Source organism: Trichosporon asahii (assembly GCF_000293215.1).
Source record: "Trichosporon asahii var. asahii CBS 2479 unplaced genomic scaffold scaffold00009, whole genome shotgun sequence".
NCBI lineage: Eukaryota > Fungi > Basidiomycota > Tremellomycetes > Trichosporonales > Trichosporonaceae > Trichosporon > Trichosporon asahii.
Genome location: NW_014040915.1, coordinates 1,485,300 through 1,509,415, shown reverse-complemented (window position 1 = coordinate 1,509,415; position 24,116 = coordinate 1,485,300). Strand labels below are relative to the sequence as shown.

Genomic DNA, 24,116 nt, shown 5'->3' with positions numbered 1-24,116 from the left:
CCAGCTGTCTTTCAACTGCTCTGAAGCTGACACCCAGGCCTGCCGCAACTGTACCTCCCCTCCGAGAAGGCGCTGTACGAAGTCGTGAAGCTTCGCGGTGCGCGTCCGCGAACCTGGTTCCGCGGCGACAACGTCTCTCGTGAGCTGTGATACGATGGGTGAAGCTGACAGCCAGAAGGCGATGTACTCCTGCACGCGCCGTTTGATGCTTTCTTCCTCGCTGTGCCGATTGCCCTGAGCTTGATTCCGGTAAGTGTGGCGGGCGCAGCGAGCGCTGCTGTCCGCATGGGGGGCGTCGCGCCGTGATGATGAGAGCGATGGGTGCCGAGCTGCCATGCTGCGTTCGCGAGCTGACCACCAGAACGATCGAACGGCACCCTTTCAGCCCCTGCCCGATCTGCTCTCGACCGCCTCCTCGTCTGCGCAATGGGGCCTGAAACCCGCCTTTGCGCCGAGCGCAGCAGTCGAGGGCTGGAATAAGGACATGGCCCGTCTGACCGAGCTGCCCGCGTTCGTTGCGGCATTTAAGGCGTGCTGTGACGTGAAGCGTGAGTTTATCTGTCCTCTTCTCTCCTTCTTCGACGGCTGTAGTGACGGGGCCAAGCTGACTCCAGGTGTCGGCGGCGAGCTGCCCTCTCCTCCTCCAGAATCAGCGGAGAGCAAGGACTCCAAGGGGGAGGGACAGGTGTACTACCGGCCGTCGCGCGAGGTGATTCTGAAGGTGCTCCGACGAAAGGTGACCCACGTAGCGTCCCATTTCGAGGAATTTGACCACCTCGTGCGCTCCCTGGGACGAGACGGCCTTCTCGGCGCGGACGCGGACGCCAAACTCGTCGAGGGTAAGCTACCTTCTCACCTCTCATAGCTGACAAGCAGGCGCGAAGACGAAAGCCGCCATCGACACGCTGGCAGCGTACCTGCCCACATCTGTCGTGTCGGACCTGACCGACTCGTACGAGTAAGTCTCCACAAGCTCCGAGTCCAGCGGTACTGAGCTGACACGCAGCCTCCTCCCGCTGAACGCATACCTGGCCGACCGGGCCGCTGCTGCCGCCGCCGCTGCGGCGCCAATAGTCAACGAGAAGAAGACTGCCTCAGGCGCAACGAAGCGGAAGGCGCAGCCTGGGAGTCGCGGCGTGGAGGCGCTGAAGAAGGTGAATACAAGCGGTATGGCCAAGATGACGTCGTTCTTCAAGCCGAGGGAAGCTAAGGAGAAGAAGTAGTTCTGTATCAGTAGTGTATGTATCCATCCGTTCTTGCTGCGTGATTCTCTGTGCAGAAGTTTGACTGTGTGCGGATAACGTGCCGACTGGGGAAAGGTATGCCGGCACTACGGCACGCGGCTTGGGCTAGTCACTTGAGAGGAATTTGCCACCCACCACCCTCCGGCTGGGCCACGACTAAGCTACGAAGGTCTCCTAAAGAAATGCCGTGGCATGCAAGAAATGGGACGAGACCCAAGAAGCACGCCAAGCGAAGATGCTTAATCATGCATCCCGCTGCGTGGACTCTGGTCTCCGGCGGAACGACCTCAAGCCTTCGAGATGCAGGAAGTGTCTGTATATTTCTCACCTTTCGGTTTGATTTCAATTGCATCAGGTCATGAAGGAACTGAATCCTCGACCCCATCCACAGCGTTGAGCCGTCTGCAACCGCTTCTTTGCGGTTGATTATTCTCCGTCCTCGCGGCAGACCTGGTAGATCTCAGAGACACAAGCGAGCTATCGACGGAGCGCCGCTCCAGTCAGTTCAACATGACTCACTCATGGCCAGTGAATGGGCACTGCAGGGCGCCGTCTCTGGCCACTCCCTGATCACGAGGCCGCATCACCAGAGCGTACGACTCCCCTTCTGTGCCCCACTGAATGGGCAAAGATAACGATAGCGTGATGCATCGTGTCATGCCGTAGCCACCTTGTCTCGTTCCACTGTGCCGGAGTGACTCTTCCCCGCTGCGTTGTGTCGGCCGAGAGAAGAGAAGCCATGCAGCCACGCAGAAGAAAGGCACCAGGATGTTGCCGATGCCTCCGACATGGCCGACATGGCACGCTCATTCTGTGCACGTATGGCACGTTGCGCGCGAACAATAAAGCCAAAAGGTGTGGGGCACACAACCCGTACAGGAACGTGATCGTCACAGCGCCGAGTGGCCCAGTGGCTGCAGTGGCCAACTGACAGGCCTTTGCATGCGTCTAATCTGTGTAATCTGATATCCCAATGTGGACGAGCCAGAAGAGGAAGTGAGCGATTCAGGAGGGAAGAGTTCTTGGCCCGACGCCAGTATTCGTGCACGATGAATGGTTGGGTTGGGCAGGAGTGTGTCATGTCGCTGACATTTGCGTCGGGATGCCGAAACTGGACAGTCGAAGTATGGGCCAGGGATGATGACGCATGTGCTGACGGTGAGGCGTTTCAACTTTGCGTGCCTGGACAGTGTTAATACCGCGTTTAGTCAGTGCCTAAGCAAAGTCTTTCTTTGTTTACGCTCCTCTGGTCGTCTGCCTGCTTCCTCCCCTCCAGCCTTCATTGCTTCTCCCAGACCACTTGCCTTCTCATCGCCTTGCCTTGTCCCCCCCCCCCCCTCCAGCTCAACCTCATACCCGTCCACGACTACCATGTCCATCTTGGCATCAACAACAACATCGCACTCCTACTCCTTGATCAACTCCATCCTGTGAACAGACGCACAGCTCCACTGCACCGACCTGCCGATCTGACCGTCGACCCTCGTTGCCCAACAGCCCAAAGCCCGATTTCGCTAGTCCGAACACACAACCCACGCCTTTCCTCGTGACCATCGTGTCCCAGTCGTTACCACAGATCGGCTTCCCCCAAGTCTTTTCCCATCGTCACCCGACCACGACATCGACCCCAAACGACCCGATCGGCGGCCAACGAGATCCAGCTTTAAACATCCCCGACCGCCGACCGGCCCTCCGATTCCAAGAATAGACCCCCTCCTCATTCCTTGAACAAACAAGACAACAGACACACCAACGCCACACCTTACTCGTCCCTCCATCTTCGCCTCGAGCTCGACAGACACACCATGTCCGTCGCGCTCGACCTCCCGGGTGCGCTGCGCACTCTCCCCTCGGCGCTTCTGAACATGGAGCTCAGCGACCCGCTCCATCTCCCGCTGCTCATCGTCTCCTTCGTCTCGGGGACGAGCTACGCCCTCGGTCTCGCGACGGGCAACGTCGGCTGGGTCGACAGGGTGTACACGACGCTGCCGCTCTTCGTGTCCGCCGCGATCCTGCTCTGGGCGCACACGCACGGCTTTGCAGCGAGCGTGCCCCGCCTCGCGGTCATTCTCTTCGTGCAGTGTATCTGGTCCGCGCGGTTGACGTACCACACAGCCCGGCGAGGCCTGTACAAGCTCTCAGGCGAGGACTATCGCTATGTCTGGCTGCGGCAGCGCGTGCCCCCCTGGTTCTTCCAGATGGTGCACCTCTTCGCCGTCGTGCTCCTGCAGCCGATCCTGATCGGCGCGCTGTCCTTTCCGCTCGTCGGACTGCTGCGGGAGGAGTCCGAGCTAGCCAAGGGCAAGGCGGGCATCCCCGCCTGGCTCTTTGGCGGCGGGGACGGAACGGCGCTGCATGCCGGCGACATTGCGTTCCTTTTCGTGTCGCTTGCGTGCGTGATCCTCGAAGCGGCGGCAGACGAGGCCATGTTCACGTTCCAGGAGGGCAAGCACGCAGCGCTGAAGCAGGAAAAGGCGGCGGTCGTGGACCGCGAGCTGCGCTCGCAGCTGCTCAGCGTCGAAGACAACAGCAACGGGAGCGCCATCATCGACACGCCGCAAACAGAGGAGCCCGAGGCCCTCTACACGCCAGCCTACTACCCGGGCTTCCCGACGCGCGGCCTTCATTCTCTGGTCCGCCACCCGAACTTTCTCGGCGAGCAGCTCTTCCACCTCTCCATAGGCCTGTGGCCGCTGTGCGCAAACCCGACGCTGTACGCTGCCTCCTGCCTTTTGCCCGCGCTAGCCCTCAGTCTGCTGTTCACGGGCAGCACGCTGCTGACGGAAACCATCACGGCGAGCAAGTACCCGCTGTACAGGGAGTATCAGAAGGTGCTGGGCAAGTTTGCGATCCAGGAGACGCTGCTCAAGCTCGTCTACTTTGAGTTCTTCCGCCAGAAGGACAAGGAACGTATCGAGGGACTGCTGTATCCCCGCGAAGTGGCGCATATTGGCGTCTTGAGACGGATCAGCTCCTCGAGCGTCAGTACGGCCTCGTCGAGCTCTAGGAGTTCGGCGGGCATCTCGCGCTTCAAGGAGGAGTGAACATTTCTTTGCTCCGTGTATTTCGCGCCCGCTTCTTGGATTCTTCCGGTTCCATAGACTTTGGTTCTGAGGATAACTTCATACCCATAACATACCCCCGTACTCCCCTCTCTCATGTATCTAATATCTGTTCTGAGTACAATCTGCATGACTTCTAAACAAAAGTGTATAGCTTCTAGGTCTACTCCGCGGCGGCCGGGGTGGCCGAGGCAGCCGGGAACCTCCACCTCGGCCTCCGATCCCAGCCCAGCCACTGTGCCGCTCGGCCTCACCCCGGACGCGCGACTAGTGCTTGATATTGCCTCCCTTGCCCCAGCTCTTCAACAGATGCTCCGTCATCCACTCGTACAGCTCCCGATTCGCCCCGCGCGTGTTGATACTGTGGTCGCTGTCGGTGAACACGCGCATGCTCCACCCGCGAATCCGCTCCTGCGTCAACTTATCCACCAGACTCGCCATATTCGCATAGTGCACATTATCGTCCCCCGTCCCGTGGGCGAGCAGCCAGTCCTGACCCTGGAACGCCGTCACGTTGTGCACGCTGCTGTTCTGGTATCCTGCCACATTGGCGGACAGCGTGTTCATGTACCGCTCGGTGTAGACCGAATCGTAGAACCGCCAGTCTGTCACGGGCGCGACGGAGATGCCGGCCGTGAAGAGGTCGGGATACGCTTCGAGGGTTTTGGCGGTCGCGTACCCGCCATAACTCCAGCCAAAGAGGCCCGCACGACTCCGGTCGACGAATTTCCGCTTGATCATCTCCCGCGCTAGCGCTGCTTGATCCTCGGCCTCGAGCTGGCCCAGATTGTCCATGACGGGGTTGCGCAGCTTGCGGCCCTTGAACCCCGTTCCTCTGCCGTCGATGCGCGCAATGACGTACTTGTGCTCACAGGCTAGGAAGGAGAACCAGTCGATTTTCCACCGGTTGTCCACCGTCTGAGACCCGGGACCGGCGTACATGTTGATGAAGAGGGGGTAGTGCTTGCGTCCGCTCGGGTCTAGGTTGGGCGGGAGGACGGTCATCATGTTGAGCTCGTTGCCGGCGTGGTTGAGCGTGGAGCGGATCTCGACGGGCTGGTGGAACTCGGCAATCGTCGCGTTCAGCGCGGCATTGTCCTCGAGCACCACGTCGAGGGTCTCGTCGGTCGATTTCAGACGCTGCCAGGGAATGTTGGGGCCGCGGTAGTTTAGGCTGTAGAAGCCCGCTGAGGGCGAGAAGGACACGTCGTAGTACCCCGGCACGTTCACGTCCGTCAGCGGCGTCATCTCGGGCTTGTATCCGACCAGCGACGGAGAGGAGGGCAAAGTCACGGCGTACAGGTGCCTGTCGATCGAGGGGTTGGCGGCGACAAAGTACGCAACGCCCTTCTCGCGGTCCACACCCGCGATGGACGTCACCTCCCACTCTCCCTCGGTGACCCACACGGGCTTGCTGGCCGTGACGGGCGCATAGAGCGCAATGTGGTCGTACCCGTCCGCATTAGGGACGATGTCGAGGTATCCGTCGATGCCAGAACCGTCGGCACGCGTCTCGATCTTGACAATGTTCTGCCCGTGGTCGATCCACCCGTCGTCGCCCTGCTCCCCCTCCTTGCCCAGCTTGCGCGTGACCTCGCCGACGCTCTTGCCGCCCGTGAACACGGCAACGTGTCCTTTGCGCGATGGCCGGTCGACCTCCTTCACGAGCAGCGTATCGTTCCCGACCCAACCGACTTCGGTGATGATCCGGTCGTCCTGCGGGTACTCGTCCGGCCAGGTCAGTGTCGACTTGGCCTGCGACACGGCAGCAGAGGAAGCGACACCGTTCGCAGAGGCGTGCTCGAAACGAGTCAGAGAGAATGTGTGCACCGAGACGAGCGGGTTCGGCGTTCCCGGCTTCGGGTACCGCATCTGCACAGTGCTCGTGTACGGGTTGATGTTGAACGCGTCATTGGTCGGGTTGAAGATCTGCAGGTCGTAGATCTCGACGGCGCTCTCGTTGCTGCGCAGATAGGCGATCGTGTCTGCCTGCGGGCTCCACCAGAGCGCTCCATCGGTGGAGAAGACCTCCTCCTCGTACACCCAGTCGGGAACGCCGTTGAAGACCACATCCGAGCCGTCAAACGTCACGCGAGTCGCCTTGGGCTTGCTGGTCTCGAGCTCCTTTCCGGGCACAACATAGAGGTCGTTCTCCGAGACGAAAGCAACCGAGTGTCCGACGGGCGACCACTTGGCGTACGCCATGATCGGTTAGTCGTGCGGCTCCTGCAGTGCAAAAGTGCTGTGGTCCTTCAAGCGGTGGACAAAGCGGTTGGCGTGCGACGAGTGACGCCATTGCTTCCTGCTGTTCGCCGTGAAGAGCACGTACTCCATGTCCGCGCTAAGCTGCCAGTCATCCCACTCGAGCGTCTTGCCCGTCCGCGGGTCCTTGACATCCTCGGCCTTGACAAGGACCTCGGTCTTGTTCCGCTGCTGCGCCGTGAGCAGCAGGATATTGTTGTCATCGTCGATCCGGGAGAAGGTACCGTCCGCGGCTGTCGGTTAGCTTCATGCATAGTCGCAACGGCAACTGAATTAGAACCCACCCTCAGAAACCCATGAGAGACGCTGCGACTTGGGGGTGAAGGTGCCGTTGTAGATGTGGTCGAGGGTGATGTGCTGCGAGCCGCGCTTGACGGTTGGGGTCTGGTAGCCGATTGCGGCCAGGACACCGATCGCAGCAGCTCCGCCGACAATGAGGACGAGGGCGGCGAGGATTCTTCGCGAGGACGACTTTCGCGGGCGTATCCGGGTGGGCTCGACGGGGTATCCTATACCATCCTCGTGGTCGTAGCTACCCTGGCGGTGGTGAGTCTTCTCATCAAACGGGTCCTCGTCGAGGTGGTCTCTGTAGACAATGTCGGAACCAGAGCCGGTGGATTCGAAGGACTCCCTCACTGTCGCATCGTCTTCGGGGAGGGCGACCCCTCGTCGGTGTTCCTCGGGGGAGACGGGGTCGTAGTCTCCTGCCATGGTGGACGAAGGAGGGGGGAAGTGAAGGAAGGTGGAAGGGTCTGACTGTGTGTTGGATGTGTGTGGTTAGTCGAGGTGAGTGGATCGGGATGGATGGAGGAAGACAAGATCGAAATGCGGATCCGGGCTGAGCGCGAATGAGGGATTAGCAGGGGAATTGCGATGGATTGCGCCAAAGGTTAGTGCTAGTCGCCGTTCCAGCCTGTCAGATCTAGCAAGAGCAACATCGCGGCAATGCATGGTATAGCGTTCAGTGACATCGGTGAGTTCGGCGGATGAGGTGGGCAGTGACCAGATGAATGCATAGCGCAAAGGTGCGGCAGAGTGGTCACGGTGGTAAAGGAGGAAGAACAAGAGTGGAGGTCACACGGGGGTGCGGGGTGAATTGGAGGACATGTGCCTCGACCGCGCGTCTCCTGTAATCTGCACGCTGCACGGTACGCTGTAGAGAGAGAGCAGCATCCGACGTGGATGGTCGAGGATTCAAGGAGCGACAAAAGGAGTCACGGCCTTGAATCTCGCTCTCTCAGTCAATCTCAGTGGGGGACCGGACATGGTGGCCCAGGGGCGGGGACATTCCCTGGGTGGATGAGTGTCTGGGTCCGTTGGCTGAGGGGCGGACAGAGGCGACAGACCTGGGTGACTCAGGGCATCCGTTCCCGAGGGCCGACGAGCGCTAAGGGTCACTAACGCTATCCGACAGCAGCCACCTGCAGCAGATTCACTCATTGCAGACAGAGGCACGCGTCTGTCTGTCTGTCGAGCATCCATCCTTCCACCTCGCTCTATCACTACATTACTAGCTCCCGGCTCTCGTCCCACACACAACCTTGATCTGCAGACACACACACTCCCTTGTCCCGCCAACGACGCGCCCGCCAACTCTCACCTCCACCCACACTTCCCGCACACTTCCCCCTCATCCCGTCGCCTTGTCATCTCTCCTTTTTTCTGCAACCACCTCCTCACATCGCTTCATCACCTCGTCTCTCACCCACCGTCTCTCGACTCGACACTTTCAACTCCAGCATCCCAGCTGTCCTTCCTTCCACAACAAAACGAGCTCCGTCTCTCTTGCTCCTCATCCGACAGAGCACGACGCCCCCCTGACAGCAGCCTCCCCTCGCGCATCACCTCCCTTGGCCCAGAGACCTCCGCATACGACATCCCTCGTTTCATACAGCGACTCCAGCGACTACCTCCTTCTTCCTCATCCATGGTCCGACCAACGACTCTCTAAATCAACCAGGAGTATCTCATGCCTTCAGCAGATCCCATGGGACCTGCCCAGCCGGTCGCAGCGAAGCCGTCAACCCTCGCAGCCCCAGCTACACCTGACCGCAACAAGCGAAGAACATGGTTCGGCCTAGTCACCCCGACTCGCAAGGACCAGCGACGCACGGCAACGCTATCACATCAACCACAGCCAGCAGCTGCCCCGACGCCGACGACGCCAAGCAACTCGAATGGCTTAGAGGAACTCGACGCCACCCCCGATGCCAAGGCCATCAACAAGACGCCCGTCCAAAATCAGAGACAATGGAATGACGAAGATCAGCTGGGGTCCGAACGAGACTGGGACAGCGACCAGGACGGAACTGTCCGTTATAAAGGATCCCGCATCAAGGCCAACAGTGAAGATGAGCCGATTCGAATGAAGGACATGGCCACACTCGCAACCTTGACCCGTAACAATACGGTGAAGCCCGTGCGTATTCTAGGACCCCCCGGATGGACGTCCTGCACACTCGATGGCGTTCGCGTCTGGGTGCCGTGGGAGCGCCCAGTCGCCCAAAGGAGAAGAATTCATGCATTGCTGACACGAACAGAAACCGTCATTCTCACGGCGCATCTTCTCAAGAGGCGCGACGGATCGAGACACTCTTCCTGCCGACTTTCTCTCACCGAGCAAAGGACAAATGCCTACTAGCGTCATCTCTCCGTCAAAAGTCCCACAGCGCTCCTCGTCTGTTACTTCGTCGAGTATCCCTGTTGAGACAAACCCCAACCCTCCACCTCCACCCACCAAGCTTGACCTCGAGCGATCCCCGATGCCCAAGCCCCTGCCCGATGTTCCACCATTCTCGAATGGTTTCAACCGCGGTCCAACTCTCAACACCGACATTGCGGGCCCGGCCGACATTGTCATCACGCCCAGCAGTCCACTTGAGGAGGATCCATTCGAGCACATCTTCGGCTTGGGACCGTCTGCTCCGAACCGCTCCATGTCCGCGCCCGTATCGCCAACGCCGACAATGCACACCGCTCTGACCAGCCATGGTATTCTGGGAGGAAGCTCCAGCGCTGGAACGAGCCCCGGTATCCCATCACCATTGTCCAGAACGCCCGACATAGAGCAGTCTGCGTTGGGCTTAGGGTTACCTCGTAGCCATTCGCCGCACTCGAGGGGCTCGTCACCCGGACCCAGGGTCGCCGTGTCTTCGCCGTTACCGCAGAACCCTTCGCCCAAGGTCGCGTTCGACGAGGAGCAGGATCATCCGACGTCCAAACCTGGTAGCAGCAAGACTAGACCGCGCAGTTTGTCACTCATGTTTAGCAAGTCGGGCGGGGAGGTGACAGACGATGAGGATTCCGGTACCAGCAAGTTCAGCTGGCTCGGAGTCGGCAAGGTTATCCGCCGCCGGCGGTCCGACATGAAGTTGATGCGGAAACGAAGCGGCATTCTCACGGACAACGAGATGAGCAACGACAGCAGCCCGATGGATACTACTCCGAATGGAGGTGAACGCACCCCGGAACACAGGTCCGAGGACACGAATCGGTCTCGATCACCGGCCCCCGAGGTTGTGCTGTCTGATCCTTTCCGACGTATCGCTCCCTCTCGGTCTCCCGAACCCCCACAGAACGCCGTGCGACAGGAGAATGGCTCGCAAGAGGTTGGCCCCACGGATCCAGTACCTGAACACGTACCCGTGAAACCCGAGCCGGTCATGATCCCTGTTCGCAACGGTCCCCGACCGCAGTTCTCGATGATCCGACCAGCGTCCTCTGATTCATTCGCATCGACGTCCGAGCAGGAGTTCTATCCAGCCCAGGAGTGGAGTGACAGCTCCATCGCAGAGAGCCCGATGAACGAGATCGACTTGACAGCTGCCCAGGCAGGCGCTGACTGGCTCATGACGAAGCCATCCAGCGCTGCTTCTCCCTTGGGTTCACTACCAGAAGGCAGCATGGCTCCACCCATCACGACAACAGTTGCGGATGCTTCGCCCGTGCCCGATGTGGTGACACCATCGACGTCCATGCCACCTCGACATGGCCGCGGCCGATCATTATCGGACGCTGCGCGTACCAGCATTCCGGAGGACCCTGGACTGCTGTCGCCTGACGGTGCACCGGTTCGTCCTCCGTTATCCAGTCGATCAAGCTCTAGCAACTCTGCTGTGCTGGGCAAAATGCGTGGCGTGTTCACTAAGAGCAGCCGTCCGCGGAGCAACAGCTTACTGCGGTACACGGGTTCTGGTACCAGTGCTGATGAGCGGGAAGACGGTCGCCAAACCCCTCACTCGCGACCTGGATCCGCGTCATCGTCGTTCGCCCCTTCGCCTGCTCTCCCGCCTGTTAGGATTCGGCCAGAGGACGTTCCGCAGGTATCTACACTTGCACTGCAGTCGGGCGATGACGGCCGAAGGATCATTCTGACGGAAACGCCACCAAGATCACCCCGATCGTCCTACGCCGCGTCGGTGACGTCGTATCAGACGCAGTCGACTGTGCAGACTGCGCAATCCAACCGCCGGTCCGCTACTGACAACTTGATGCCGGTGACGAACGGACGAAACCGACGAGCAAGAGCTTCCACTATAGCGTCTGGTGCCATATCGTGGCATGGATCGACGTTTGGAGGCTCCACACCAGCCCTCGTGGCACCCCCACCTACGTCGTTCTCGCCGACATCGCCCGGCGGCTTGCAGCGGACAGGCTCTCTGCGGCGGCTTTCGCAAGGTCTCTTCCGTGGATCGGGACCTTCTTCGCCTAAGCCACAAGGGGCGTTCCCACTGCCACCCCGTCCAGTGACTCCCACGATTGCCCTGAACGACGAGATCCCGCAGTCGATGGGCACACCCGGACGCAGCAGCAGCGGCGACGTTTCACTGCAGGGGCGATCCTCCACTCCCCAGCTTACGGAGAAAGAGAGGAAGGAGCGAGACGCCGAGCTTCACCCGCGACCGGGAGAGAGTGCAGAGGACTGGCTGGAGCGATTGGAGAGTGTCAGCCGCAAGGAGGTCGCCGGTTTGCTCGCCGAAAGCGCTGACCCGTTCCACGCCGGTGCTCTCGCCGAGTACATGCGCCGATTCGACTTTACGCACATCCCGCTGGACGTCGCGTTGCGCCGTCTTTTAATGGTCATGTCTCTGCCGAAGGAGACGCAGCAGATCGACCGTGTCGTCGAGGCGTTCTCGAAGCGCTACGACGAGTGCGAGGCGAATCTGTTCGGTTCCACGGACAATGCGTATGTGCTGGCGTTCTCAATGATGATGCTGCATACGGACGCCTTCAACCGTCACAACAAGAACAAGATGACCAAGGCGGATTACGTGAAGAACACACGGCTGGACGGTGTCTCGCCGACGGTGCTCGAGGCGTTCTTCGACAACATCACGTTCACCCCGTTCGTCTTTATCGACGACGACGAGGAGGCTGCTCTTGCTGCGGCGGGCATGGCGCCGTCTTCTTCATCGCGTCCCAACCACTCTGGCAAGATCGACGTGTACGACCTCATTGTGGGCGGCCAGCTAGGTTCGCTCCGTGTTGACGTCGAACGGTACATTCCTCCCGACAGTCCTTTCTCGTGCATGGGCACACGGCAGTTCCTAGATGTCGACCGCCTGCAAAAGGCTTTCGCGAATGCTCACCCGCTGCAGTTTGTAAAGTCGCGACCGCGACGGAAGTCGTTAACGCTCACTGGAGTCGTGGAACGCCCCACGACGCCTGTCCCTAAGGAGGAGATTGCGACGATCAAGATCACCAAGGTCGGCCTCCTTGGACGGCGAGAGGACCACCTACACGGCAACTCGCGACGTGCGATCCGCCGAGGATGGAAGAACTGGAGTGTCGTGCTTACGGGCGCGCAGCTGCTGTTCTTCAAGGACACGATCTGGGCGCTGACGCTGGTCGAGAAGATCCGGAGCGCGAACGGCGAATCGCAGGCGGCACAGACCACGGCGTTCCAGCCTGACGAAGTTATGAGCGTCAAGGACTGCGTCGCGATCTACGACCGCTCATACGCGGCCACGCCGTACACGTTCCGCCTGCTCATGCCCGGTGGCAACTCGTACCTGCTACAGGCGTCGGACGAGCACCAGATGAACGAGTGGTTGACTCTGATCAACTACGCAAGCACGTTCAAGACGGCCGGTATCCGCATGCGTCCCCTCGGCATGGATGGCGACAAGGCGGTGCTCGCGGGCAACGCTGCCGCCGAGTCGCACCGCCGCGACCTCGCAGCCGGAGTGGGAAGTGTTGTCGATTTGCTTCGGAGCGCAGAGAGCAGCAACTACACACGTGCCGTTGTGTTCGCGGAATCGGAGACGCCGGAGCCGCTTGCGCCCAAGCCGCGAGCGTTACGCCGTGTCGGCTCCGTCCGCGCCACACCTACCGTCGACATTCGTGGCGCCAACGACATGGTCGTCGGCGGGAGCGAGCAGTTTGACGCCGTCATGGGCTCGGTCCGCGAGGAGCTGCTGCGAGTAACGTCTCCCGTGCCGCCGAGCAGTGACGGCCCGACGCGCGCCGACCGACGCCGCGCGCTCATCGAGAGCAAGATTGGGGAGCTCAAGCTGCTGGCCGAGCCAGTGCAGGCAGCGCTGCAAGCCGACCTGCGCTTGGCGCGCAACCTGGCGCTTCTGACGCCCTTCCAGCGCGCAACGAAGGAGCGCATCGAGGCCGCTCTCCCGGAACTCAGCGACCGCATCCGCGCCGATCGCATGGAGCTCTCCAAGCTGCACCTCTGGATTACCATGCTGTTGAAGGACCAAGAACGGGAAGCGCGCGAATGGTCGTGGGCGAAGAGCGTCGCGCTGCAGGCGGCCGAGAAGCACCTCGTCAAGACGAAGAGTGGGCGCCGTAACACGGTGGACATTCTGGGCGTCCCGGAGCTGAGTTTGCCCGACGCCGACGACGAGGAGCACGAGCTGGAACTCAGGGTGGCTTCGCCGATTCCCTTCCCGGAGCGCGAGGACGTGGCCATCGGTGCGCTGGCGGCCGGCGCTGCGGGCGCGGGCGCCGTCGGTGTCGGCGTCGCTGGGACCAGCGGGGCGGGCCTGACAACAGGCCTGGCAGCGCAGGGCCACGGCCTCGGCCTCCCGCACCCTGCACCACAATATCCCTCCTACAGCGTGCCGCTGAAGGACGCGGAGCCCGCGAGTCCCCGCAGCCCCCGGTCGCCAGGCAGCGAGCGCATGTCGCAGATCTCGCAGGGCTCAGCAGGAGGCAGTGGGAGCGAGTACATGTCCGCGCGGTCGAGTATGCTCTCCTTCGAGGCCGAGCTGGACAAGACGTTTGGCCCGCGGTCCCCCAGCCTCTCGCTCTCGCCGAGCAAGTTCAAGAACAAGGCGCAGGCGCAGGCCCACACGCAGGCCATGCTGACCGGCGCGCCGATCCCGACATCGCCGCCGGCAGTGCCCCAAAGTCTGGCGAATCTGCAGCTGGGCTATACGTCGCACCACCATCTCTCCGAGCCGACGAGGCACTCGGCGCAGTGGCTACCCGACGAGCCCGCCGACTCGGCTCTGCCGCACACACCCTCCAACCCCTCTAATCTCTCCAACCCCAGCTCGCAAGCGCACACCCCGTCCCAGCAACGACAGGAATTCCCAGGCGATCGGGACAGTGAGCTCCTGAAACCAGAAGATCCGCGGGAACAAGCCGAACACTGGCGCCATACCCGGGCCGCATCGAAAGTGTCCCTGGCGAAATTGCCCCGCAGCTCGATTGGGGAACTGACGGAAAGGATTCGACGGGATATCAGCTAGAACTAGACTCTTTTTTTTGGTTGTATGATGAACACTTTGTTTTTGCGAGTGGGCGAGCGGAGCGAGCGGCGGAGGGGAGTGAAGTGAAAGAGTGGAAAGAGTGGAAAGAGTGGAAAGAGTGGAAGAGTGGAAAAGGGTTGTGAAAGAGTGGGGGAGTAGAGGAGCGAAGGAGCGAGTCGGGGAGTGAACGGGACTCAGTAAATGTGAGGGGAGTGAGAGGAGCGAGAAGGGTCAGGTGGCCGACCAGTAGGCCCAGGACTGCGAACTGGACTACAGTGTTGGGCAACATATACATTTCACCGGACTCATCATACACTGCTAAACTGCTAGATAACCGGAACGCATTCTTCTACGCCAATGACTGTTTACCGCCTAGATCAAAAGTTAAGATAAAGAGAAGAGTGAAACGAGAGATAAGAACTAGATAAACTTACGACATTCAAGTGAGCGTTAGGTGGGCCCGCGGGGGCGATAGTTGGGATGTGGGGCCGCGACAGCTGGCGGCTGAAGGAGTGTCTTCTACGTTGTCGGGGCTTCTCGACTCTGTGCCATGCCAGAGGAGAAGTAATGGAGAGCCAGCCATGCCCATGACCCACCTCGACTCGGCCTCCGGCCTCGTCTCGGGTCGGCTACCGCCCCAGTCGCCCTCCCTACTGGGCTCTGGGCGCATACTCTCCACTTCCCGCAATGAGCGCCTGCACGTCCGGCGTAGCGTACGCGACCTCGGTGGGCGTGCGGATAGTCCAAGACCGCTGCGTGCGCAGAATGACCGTCTGCTGCGCCGCATAGTTCCTATAGTCTGCCTCGAACATGTCCTGATTCGTCTCGATGCCGTCGAGGATCATGTCGACGTCTTGGATCGTCGCGCTGAGCCCGTCGATGGCTGCCAGGGTGGCGACGTCTCGGCGTGATCTGTGCGGGGACGAGGACACAGAGGCGCGTAAATGGTCGCTCTTCGTTTCCAAGATCCGTTTCGTCTCGCGCAGAATGCGGGTTGCTTGCCCAAAGTTCTTGCGGGAGCCCGCGAGCAGCGCACGCGTGATCATGTCGCTGGCGAGCAGCTCCATGCGCCGCCGGACTATGACGCTGTCCGCGGCTGAACTGCTAGGATTGGAAGAGGGCGGGAGCAGCGCCAGCGTAAGCAGCAAGGGGTTCATCATGCGCGCGGCGCTGCGGCCGGCGAGCGGGTCGTGGAACGTGCAGTCGACCTCGACGACGGGGACCTCCTCCATCCCATTGTCGTCGTAGGATCCGCTCGCTTCGCGCTGGGCCTCGCGCGCGGCCAGCTCGCCCAGTCCATTGCCGTTGCCGTTCATCCCCACGCTGCCTCCGCTATAGGCGCGTGCGAGGGAGGGGCGGCGGTTGCTTGCTGTGCTGGTCGATTGTTGGCGGGACAGCGGCCGCGTAGGACCGCCCTCGTCGCCCTCCGAGTCGATCGGCGTCGCGCTCCCGAACGGCGTACCCGGAACAGGGTCGCTCTCGAGCTCAAAGTCGATCAGGATCTCGCGCACCTCGCCGTGACGGAGGATGTTGAGGTCGATGTCAATGTCGCGCCCGCTGCTTGAGATGACGGCCTGCGAGGCGCCCGAGACCTTGACGACGCGGAAGTCGTCGTCCTGGCACGCGAGCCGCAGGCCGACCTTGGTCAGCGCAATGGACATGAGGCCGCCAATCACGCCGGCCAGCGCGTCGCGCAGGTGGTACCACTCTTTCACAAAGGTGTACGTGCCGTGCGTGTGGTTCGAGATCATCCAGAGCGGGCTCGGGTCGTGCGCCTTGCCGTACCCGAAGCAGTGGACTGGGATCTTGGCCGCATCGAGGCGCGCAGTGACCAGGTCCATCTGCTGCCGCTTGATCAGGTCGCTCGCGTCGCTGATCAGCACGAGCCCGCCGAGGGGGTTCTTCACCTTGCGCTGCAGGATCACATCCAGCGCGACATTCACCGCCGTCACGACGTCGGGCTTTTCTTCTTGCGTCTCGATCTCAAACTCGTCGCCCCGCCCGCCGGCGCCGATGCCCTCGACAAACGCCTCGAGGCGCTTTCGGCTGTCGTGCCGTGTCGCATTCAGCAAGGGCGTGCGGCGCACGACGGCGTTGGGGCCCAGCTCCGCTGCAACGATGGACACGCGGTCTCTCGGTCCCATGGTCGCGAGGACAAAGTGGAGAGCGGTCCGCATCAGGCGCGTCTTGAGCGGGAGGGTTGCGCCGGGAGCCAGCGCCGGCGTCGCGATGGCGAGCACAATGTCGATAGGCGTGTGGTGCGGCGCAATGGGGACGTTGAAAGCGAGTGCACCGGGACAGGGCGTGGGGCAGGAAGGCGTGCACGCCTCGCTCGCGTCGGAGAACAGATTCATGGTACTGCCCTGCACGACTGCGCTGGGACGGGCGCTGTGCCCGCCACCACTCGACGTCGTGCTGTGCGCGCGGGAAGGAGGGCGCTGCGGCGGTCCACCGCTGCCGAGGAGCTTCTCAATCTTGTTGCCATTCGTTCCGCTGGCGACCTGGGCGTCGTCGATGAGACGCCGGATCGTCGAGCGCCACATCTCGTGGCTGTTCCGGTCGCTGAAGCAGATGACGATGCTGTCGACGCCGTGCTCCTGCGTCTCGAGCGTGAGCGCGATGCTGAGCTCGCTGACCGTGCTCGAGTCCGTGACCTGGTGCACGTCGCGGAGGAAGATGCGCCCCCGCATACGCAGCACGCTCTCGTTGGGACTCTCCGGCTGCGACTTTTTGAAGATGCCGCCCGTGATGCCCGACTTGCGCTCTTCGGAGACACAGATCAGCGCGTCCTGGAACAGATACAGGTGGAAGTCCTGCACGTTGGACGCCTTGCGCACTTTCAAAATGTCAAAGAGGCACAGGGCACCCACGCTCTCGAGCCCGCTGTACTTGTACGCGACTAGGCGGCGCTTCAGGTCCGCGAGCACGTTGGCGAACGGCGTCTTCTGCGCCTGCAGGCCGGACATGACGCTCTCGCGGAACGAGCCAGAGGAGCTCGGCGAAGGAGGCAGGTTGGCGTACGAGTCGGCGGCGCTTGTACGGCGCTGGCGCGCGGGATACTTGGACCGGTCGGCTGCGGGGGGCACCTCGACGACGACGAGCGCAGTGACATTCTGCTTGCCCGTCTTGGAGCGGCGCACGGACTGGAACTCGGGCCGGACCTCGATGCGCGGGACCACGACTTGAAGCGGCGGAGCCTCGGCCGGCCCCGCCCGGCCGCTAACCGCGGATGTTGGGCTGGGAGCCGGCTCGAGCGGGTCGTCTGATTGCGGGTCGACAATCTCGTAACCTGACGAGGCGGACTCGCTGCCGCCCATGAGCGTGGCGAGCTCTGGGGATGTCAGTTCCGGCAACAACACCCAAACTCACTGTTTTTGCCTGAACTGCGGTCGTTGCCGTTGACGCGCATCGGCTGGCGGCACACGCCGCACACGCCAATGTTCTTCTGCGACCCCTCAGGCGGCACGGGGCCGTACACGGTGACGAAACACTCCTGTATCTGTCAGCTACTTAATCGTCGACTTAGCTCACCTCGTGGAGGGCGTGGCCGCACTCGGGGACGACGTGGGGCTTCTCGCCGGGCAGACGGAAAGTGAAGCTCATGCTCTCGCAGCAGACCGGGCAGTCGGGGTCCCCCTGCTCGTCCTCTGGGGAGGCCAGTGCGACCTGATGGGCAGGGACGGCTGGGGCAGGCATCTTGAAGCTGTCGTTTGGGCTTGGGAACGCGTGCGACGGGACGGCCGGGGGCGAGCCAGCTGGAGGGGTGAGGTAGTCTGCAGGGTGGTTTGGGGAGGGAGCACGGCCTGAGGCGAAGGGGTGGCTCGCGGGGGTTTTGGGCTTGGACGTGGCCGAGTTGGTCGACGAGATGGTGCTCGACCGCTGCGTGCGGGGCGACAGCGAGACGGTGGGCAGGCCAGGCGATGGCGTGTACTGCCTGCGGGCGGGGAGCGTCGTGTGCTGCAGCTGCAGCGCAGAGGGGCGCTCGCGGTAGTGGTTTTGACTGTGGCCCAGGCCGCCGTGCCCGCCCTGGCTGTCGCGAGCCCACCCGTCGTCTGAGTCAATTGTCGACGGTCGCCGGTCTGATTGTTGCGCCGCCTGTCGTCCATTCGTCTGCGTCTGCTGCGGGTACTCCTCCTCGAACACGGTGGATACCGTCCCCCGCTCGCCAACAGGGTACAGGCCGCTGGGGCCAGAGGTGGAGCGCTGCATCGTCGCGCTCGGGAGCGACTGCGAGTACTCGCTTCCGGAAAAGGACGAGATGGTGTACTGCGAGAGGCGGCGCTTGTCGACCTCTTTGTTCGCCACTGATCCAGAGGAACTCGACTCAGATCCGTGTTGCAGGTGCGCGGGGAGCGGGTCCAAGCGCAGCGTCGAGCTTCGCGGTGACAGCGACAGGGGAAGTGTGTTGGGAGTATGCGGTTGCGTCGGGAGGGGAGGGCGGTTCTGGCTCGCCAACCTTTGCGCAGAAGTCTGGCCAGACGTCGATTGCGGAGTGAGCGGTGGTAAGGGGATGTGATGAGGGGTCGGGGGTGAAGAACGGGCATCGATCTCGACGACAATACCGTTATTGTCCGCTGGAGGGCGCGTCAGCTATGAGTTTTCTTCGACTGTCACTGCCCGTCACGGCCGAAACAGCATCACATTGTTGTCCTGCCGACCGCACGAGACAGTTGGGGAATGGGTGGGCAACTGGAAACGTACCGTCCTTGGATGAGGGCCTGCGGACGGATCGCGCCCGGTCCGAGTCTGGCTGCGAGTGAGACCATGTCGGCGACATGGGCTCGACCGACGACGGTTTGCGCCTGGGCGACTTGGTCGCCGCTCTTCCGCCTCCTGGCGGGTGCACCGTCTGGTTCAGCGGCTGGCCCGGCGGCAGCATCAGACTGTCAAGATAGCCGCCTCCGCTATAGGCGGGCTTCTTCTTCTTCTTCTTTTCGACGGGCTTCGCTGGCGCTGCGAATCGGTCAGTTTTCCGTTCCATAAGAAACCTTCTGGTACGCCAGAGACATTGGGAGCCACGGAGCCACACGAGTGGGACAGAGTAGTGACTGATCATCTGCCCGGCTTATCGCCATGGCCCATTCAGCCAACCCATTTCAGCCGCACCGCGGTGCCGCCGGCTTATCCGCACAGCGATCCCGCGCACTTTCGACTTTGACTCACTCTCAACGTCGTCCTTGTTCTTGCGACCAAACCATCCTCCCTTCTTCTTCGGCTTCTCCTTTATCGACTTCGTGTCGTGGATCGAGGCGCTCGACGTCGTCGTCGGTGACAGGGGCGAGCCATCGTGGGACAGGCCCTGGGAGGGCGCGGGCGAGGGCAGGGGCGACGGCCTCGGCGACGTCTTCCGCCCTAGGCTGTTGTTGCCAGTGCCGTTGGAGACGTAGGTGGGGTGGCCGTGGCCGTGTTCGGGGGGGAACATGCGGGGAGAGTAAAGATGAGGATTCCAACGCTCCATTTTCGGGTGCGATGGGGTGCTTTCTACTTTGTCATGAACGTCGATAGGGAGCCCAGGGGCGACAGCGAGCACAGGGGGTCCGACCGCCGTGACTGACGGGACACTGGTGGTCTTGGTATGCTTGTCGAGAGGGATAGGAGGGTTGGGAGGGTCGCAAGATTCGGGATCCTGGTGGTCGTGCTGGTCGTGCTGGTCCGGGGAGGGGGGATCGGGGGATTCGATGGGAGGAGGAGGAGGCGACTTGAGCGTGATCGCGTCCTTAGAGTCGGGTAGGGGATGTAGGGCCACAGCCGTTGTCTGGCGCGTCTGGGCGTCTGTGGGGTATGTGTGGTATGCGAAGGCGGTTACCTGAGCGGCAGTAGGTGAGGCAGGAGCGGCAGGAGGGAGTGTAGGAGGAGCAGAAAAGTCTAAAGAGGGTAAAGTCAAGGATTGTAGCTGCAGATGCAGGGGTTGGGTCGATGAGAGAGGGTCTTGGGGGTCTTGGTGATCTTGGACTGGATCAGAGGTCAAGGGTAGGAGGTCACAAGAGGAGTGATACGAGTGATGGTCGTTGAGGGGCAGAGAGAGTGGCTCCAGCGTCGGCGAGTCATCGTCCTTTGGGATAGCAGCGTAGGCGGCCGGGTGTGATAAAGACGGGGCGGGCGGCGGCTTGGTGGGATTGCCCGCTGCTGTTGGCTGCTCTGTTGTGCGATCGAGCTCTGCATTGCTGCTGCTTGGTGGTATCCGAGTTGCGGTATGCACTCCTCCAAGGTCGCCAAGGTCGGAGCGTGCATCGATAAAGCCCAAGTGGTCGCTTTCCCAAGGCCCCGTCCCTGGATGCACGGACCGGCTGGCGTGAATGGCGTTCCGGCCCTGACCACCTTCGCTCGCGTCACCGTCCATTGCACCAGTCAAGCCTTGGATCGTGGGTTCCCTGTCTCCCTTCCGTGTATTGTCTCCTCCTCGACTCCCCCGGGTAGCGAGGAGCATGCTGAGCACCTCATCCCCCGCGTCAGGCCCCTCAGACCCGTCATGACCAAAGATAAACTCGCCGCAATCGTCCCCTTCGCATTCGTGGATGTAGACCGGCCATCGCGACCCGGTCACCGGCTGAGCCTCTCCCAGGTCGCCGGCTGTCTTTTGCCCAGCCTGCTGCCCAGCGTGCCCAGAGTGTCCAGAATGCCCAGCGTCTAGAACGGGCCCCACTTGGCCTGCAGTGGCCCCGGCCCCAGGATACCCAGAACCAGAACCAGAACCATGGGTAGTATGTTCATGCCAGCTGCTTGGGTCCGGGGAAGCAGACGCTGAAGTGGAACCCGGGGACGCAGCGTCAGAAGCGTTCAGAAGCTGGTCGTACACATGGTGAGGATGGGCAGGATGGTGAGGAAAAGAGGGCGAGCGGGGGCTGGAGGCAGTGGACGCGCGCGAGGACGAGGGGAGGTAGTGGTACCGCTGGAAGCGCAGTGGCGAGGATGGGTACGGGTCTGTGGCGTAGCTGGCGTAGTGGACAGGGCTGGCTGGGCTGGACAGGGCGGGGCTGTGGGGCCCGTGCGCAGAGGTGGGAGTGACCGGGAGCGGCACGGCGGGCAGCTTGCGCTCGCCGGGTGTGGGTGTCGCCAGCCCGCCCACGGTGGCGTACGCACTGTCCCCTCTCCCAGCCTGGCCAACCTGTCCGTATCCATTGTGATGGTGGTCGAACGAGCTCCTCGCGCTGTTACTTGCAGAATGTGTGGTATGCGCAGAGTGTGCAGAGTGCGCAGACAGAGACCCGGACCTGGCCGAAATCCCAGGGTAGATGTGCTCGGGCCCCCGGTCCGTCCCCTCCACTGCCCCCGTTCCCTCCGGTGCGTCTCCGTCCCTGGAACTGGAATTGGGACTGGAACTTTTGGCCCCGACACTGCTACTCGCGTCGGACCGGTGGCCAACGCTGAGCGAGCGCCTCAGCCCGAACAGCGACAGCGGCCCCCGCCCCCGCCTGCCCCCTAGGCCGCCTAGGCCGCCCAGACCAAGCCCGTGCCCGTGCTTCGAATGAGAGGAAGACGAAGAGGAGGGCGGGAAGAGACTGTCGATGCGCGTCGAATTCGGGTCCCCCTTCATCATCCCGCCTAGCCCGCCTCGTATGTCGCGAGAAGAAGAATACGAGTGGTCGTGCTCCGCAGGGCTCGTCGCCGCCCTTCGATTCGGGGGGCGCGTGACTCGTCCTGCCGTCGAGCTTGTCGAGATGCTCGAGACAGTGCGTGCGGCGCGATCGGTGCGAGCTGCAGGAACCACAGATGCAGGCGCAGCGGCAGGCGCAGGCGTGACTGGAGTCGTCTGCGCAGGCGTAAGAGCCAGATGAGCAGGGCTAGCAGGGGCAGGGCAAGGGGAAGTGGTTTGATCGACGTCCACGGAGCGTAACGGCGAGAGGTCGAACGGAATCTGGGCGAGGAGATCTTCCCCCTCACTCTCGGTGTCAGAGTCCGAGTCGAACACGGGTGTCAAGGTGTGGTCGAGGAGTAACGAGGTGCAAGACGAAGTTTGCAAAACCAGCGTTGGCAGCGAGCGCCGCCGTCTTTCGGCGCTGGCAACCGCAGGCTGCATCGGGGGAATGGCAGAGCTGCGCCGTGCCCCGTATGCAGCGTAGGTTCCAGCAAGTCCTACGCCTGCTACGCCAGCGACGCCAAACTCTGCAAGGCGATGTGGGCCAGCCCCGTTGGCCCCAATGGCGCCGTCTGCGCCGCCTAGTCCCGCATAGCTGAGATCTGGGCGACCTCGTGAGTCACTCGCAGCATTGTCCCGGCAGGCCCAGCTGGCGCCATTGTTAGTCCCTCCACCGCCTCGACCGCCTCCGAGACTAAGACTGCCGACTACGGCCCCCTCTCTCTGCTTCCGTTGGGAGCGAAACGATAGCCGCTTCGGATCCGTCAGATCTGTACTGGAAGCCAGCGCCAACAGGCCCAGCATCGGGTCGAAGGCATCCTCACTGCTGCTGTCGCTGTCGCTGATGGAAGAGACGGGCGAGTGTGGTCTGCTCGGAAGAGCGAGAGGCGTGCTAGGTGTAGTGGGGAAACATGCCTCAGGTGGCGTCTCTGGCGCCAGCTGGGCGAGGCCGGGCCCAGGGGACGACGCAAGCGAGACGGCGCACACGGCCCATTGCCCCGTTTCTGTCAGTTCGGACCACGAGCTGCCGTCCGAGTCGTACCCGTCACCAGTGCTTTGTGGCAGCGACAGCGACAGCGACGGGAGGTCCAGTGACTTTTGGCCCGACGAGGTGTCCAGACCAGCTTTGGCGGGACGGTTAGGCTGGCTAGGCCAGCTGGGCCAGCTTGGTGGATTGGCACAGGGTAGCAGTGAAGGCATGTGGCGGCTGTGGCTCAGGGTGTCGGCTGGGTCCGTGTCGCTGCAGTCAGCACTACGGCTCTCCCCCTCTCTCTTCTCTTTCTATTTCTCTCCATCTGCCATGTTTGCGACGCACAACCCCGGCACAAATTTCGCTGTTCAAGGGGAGCATGTGGGGCCAGGGAGAGTGGTACTCACTCAAGCTCGATGTAGAGTCCGGTGCTCGACGCCATGGCAAGGCTAGCCACAGACCCGGAGGGACTGTGCGGCCATGGCGTCTCCTCGAACCTGCCGAATGTGTAGGTACGCCGCTCGGGCGACTCGAGCAGGTCGACGACCTGTTCAGGCTCATCGGGCTGCTGGACCGTGACCAGGTTGAGGGCCGGGAGGGAGGGGTTTCGCCTGGGTTTCCGTGGACATTCCAATCTCTCCTCGAAAGAGACCTCCACCCAGTCATCGATGGTTGCCACCGTCGGGTTGTTTTCGGCGCAAGTCATCGTCTTGACTTTTCAAGTCGCAATTCAGTGCTGGTTTCGGTGATTTTGCCGCGCGAGCCGCACGATAAGTGATGCGCGCTAGTGCTAGATGGCGGCGATGAATTGCGAGGTTGCCCCAGAATGCTCGCTGGACCCTTAGATCGGCACTGCGCTTGCGTGGGGACGAGACGAAGTTTGCGAAGCGGCGGTTGCACGAGATCTCAGAAGACCAAGGTTGCGCCCGTGGGACAGAAGTTGAGAAGTCGAACTCGGCCGAGGCCGTCTCTGGGTCTGCGTCACTGGGGTCGCTTGCTTGGCAGAAGGTGTCGGCGTGGGCGCTGAACTGGGGAGCGGGGTCGGAGGTGCGGCGCCGCTCGATCGGATACACGCCGTGATGCTGAACGTAAGAAAGTCCCGATGTGGTCTAGTGCAATGTGTGATGTGGTGAGTTGAGTGAGTTGTGACGATCACTATTGTGCATCCCTTGCTCGCCGTTACCCCAGGTCCGGCGGGGCGCATCGGGGTCGGGCCGCACAGCCGTGCCATGCTGGCTGTGCCAGTCTCGCTCGGAGTGATGACAACGCGCACGCGATGGTGGGGGGAAGGCATTC

General features: G+C 62.0%; 5 protein-coding genes across 5 annotated transcripts; 3 read left to right on the top strand and 2 right to left on the bottom strand.

Annotated features, from left to right (window-relative positions):
* Positions 1-334: 334 nt before the first annotated feature.
* A1Q1_07326 (uncharacterized protein) lies at positions 335-1,223 on the top strand (the record flags this gene model as incomplete). The annotated part of the gene is made up of 3 exons (XM_014327562.1): positions 335-839; positions 892-958; positions 1,007-1,223. The coding sequence occupies 3 exons, from the start codon at positions 335-337 to the stop codon at positions 1,221-1,223; spliced, it is 789 nt and encodes a 262-aa protein (XP_014183037.1).
* A 1,826-nt stretch (positions 1,224-3,049) lies between these two features.
* Positions 3,050-4,288, top strand: A1Q1_07325 (uncharacterized protein; the record flags this gene model as incomplete). Its single annotated transcript, XM_014327561.1, has 1 exon — positions 3,050-4,288. One exon carries the CDS (start codon positions 3,050-3,052, stop codon positions 4,286-4,288), a length of 1,239 nt encoding a protein of 412 aa, XP_014183036.1.
* A 285-nt stretch (positions 4,289-4,573) lies between these two features.
* A1Q1_07324 (dipeptidyl-peptidase and tripeptidyl-peptidase) lies at positions 4,574-7,279 on the bottom strand (the record flags this gene model as incomplete). Its single annotated transcript, XM_014327560.1, has 3 exons — positions 4,574-6,416; positions 6,636-6,801; positions 6,853-7,279. The coding sequence occupies 3 exons, from the start codon at positions 7,277-7,279 to the stop codon at positions 4,574-4,576; spliced, it is 2,436 nt and encodes an 811-aa protein (XP_014183035.1).
* A 1,258-nt stretch (positions 7,280-8,537) lies between these two features.
* Positions 8,538-14,274, top strand: A1Q1_07323 (ARF guanyl-nucleotide exchange factor; the record flags this gene model as incomplete). The annotated part of the gene is made up of 2 exons (XM_014327559.1): positions 8,538-8,987; positions 9,109-14,274. 2 exons carry the CDS (start codon positions 8,538-8,540, stop codon positions 14,272-14,274), a joined length of 5,616 nt encoding a protein of 1,871 aa, XP_014183034.1.
* Positions 14,275-14,924: 650 nt separating this feature from the next.
* Positions 14,925-23,526, bottom strand: A1Q1_07322 (uncharacterized protein; the record flags this gene model as incomplete). The annotated part of the gene is made up of 6 exons (XM_014327558.1): positions 14,925-17,605; positions 17,659-17,764; positions 17,806-18,848; positions 18,976-19,227; positions 19,438-23,057; positions 23,228-23,526. The coding sequence occupies 6 exons, from the start codon at positions 23,524-23,526 to the stop codon at positions 14,925-14,927; spliced, it is 8,001 nt and encodes a 2,666-aa protein (XP_014183033.1).
* Positions 23,527-24,116: the final 590 nt, after the last annotated feature.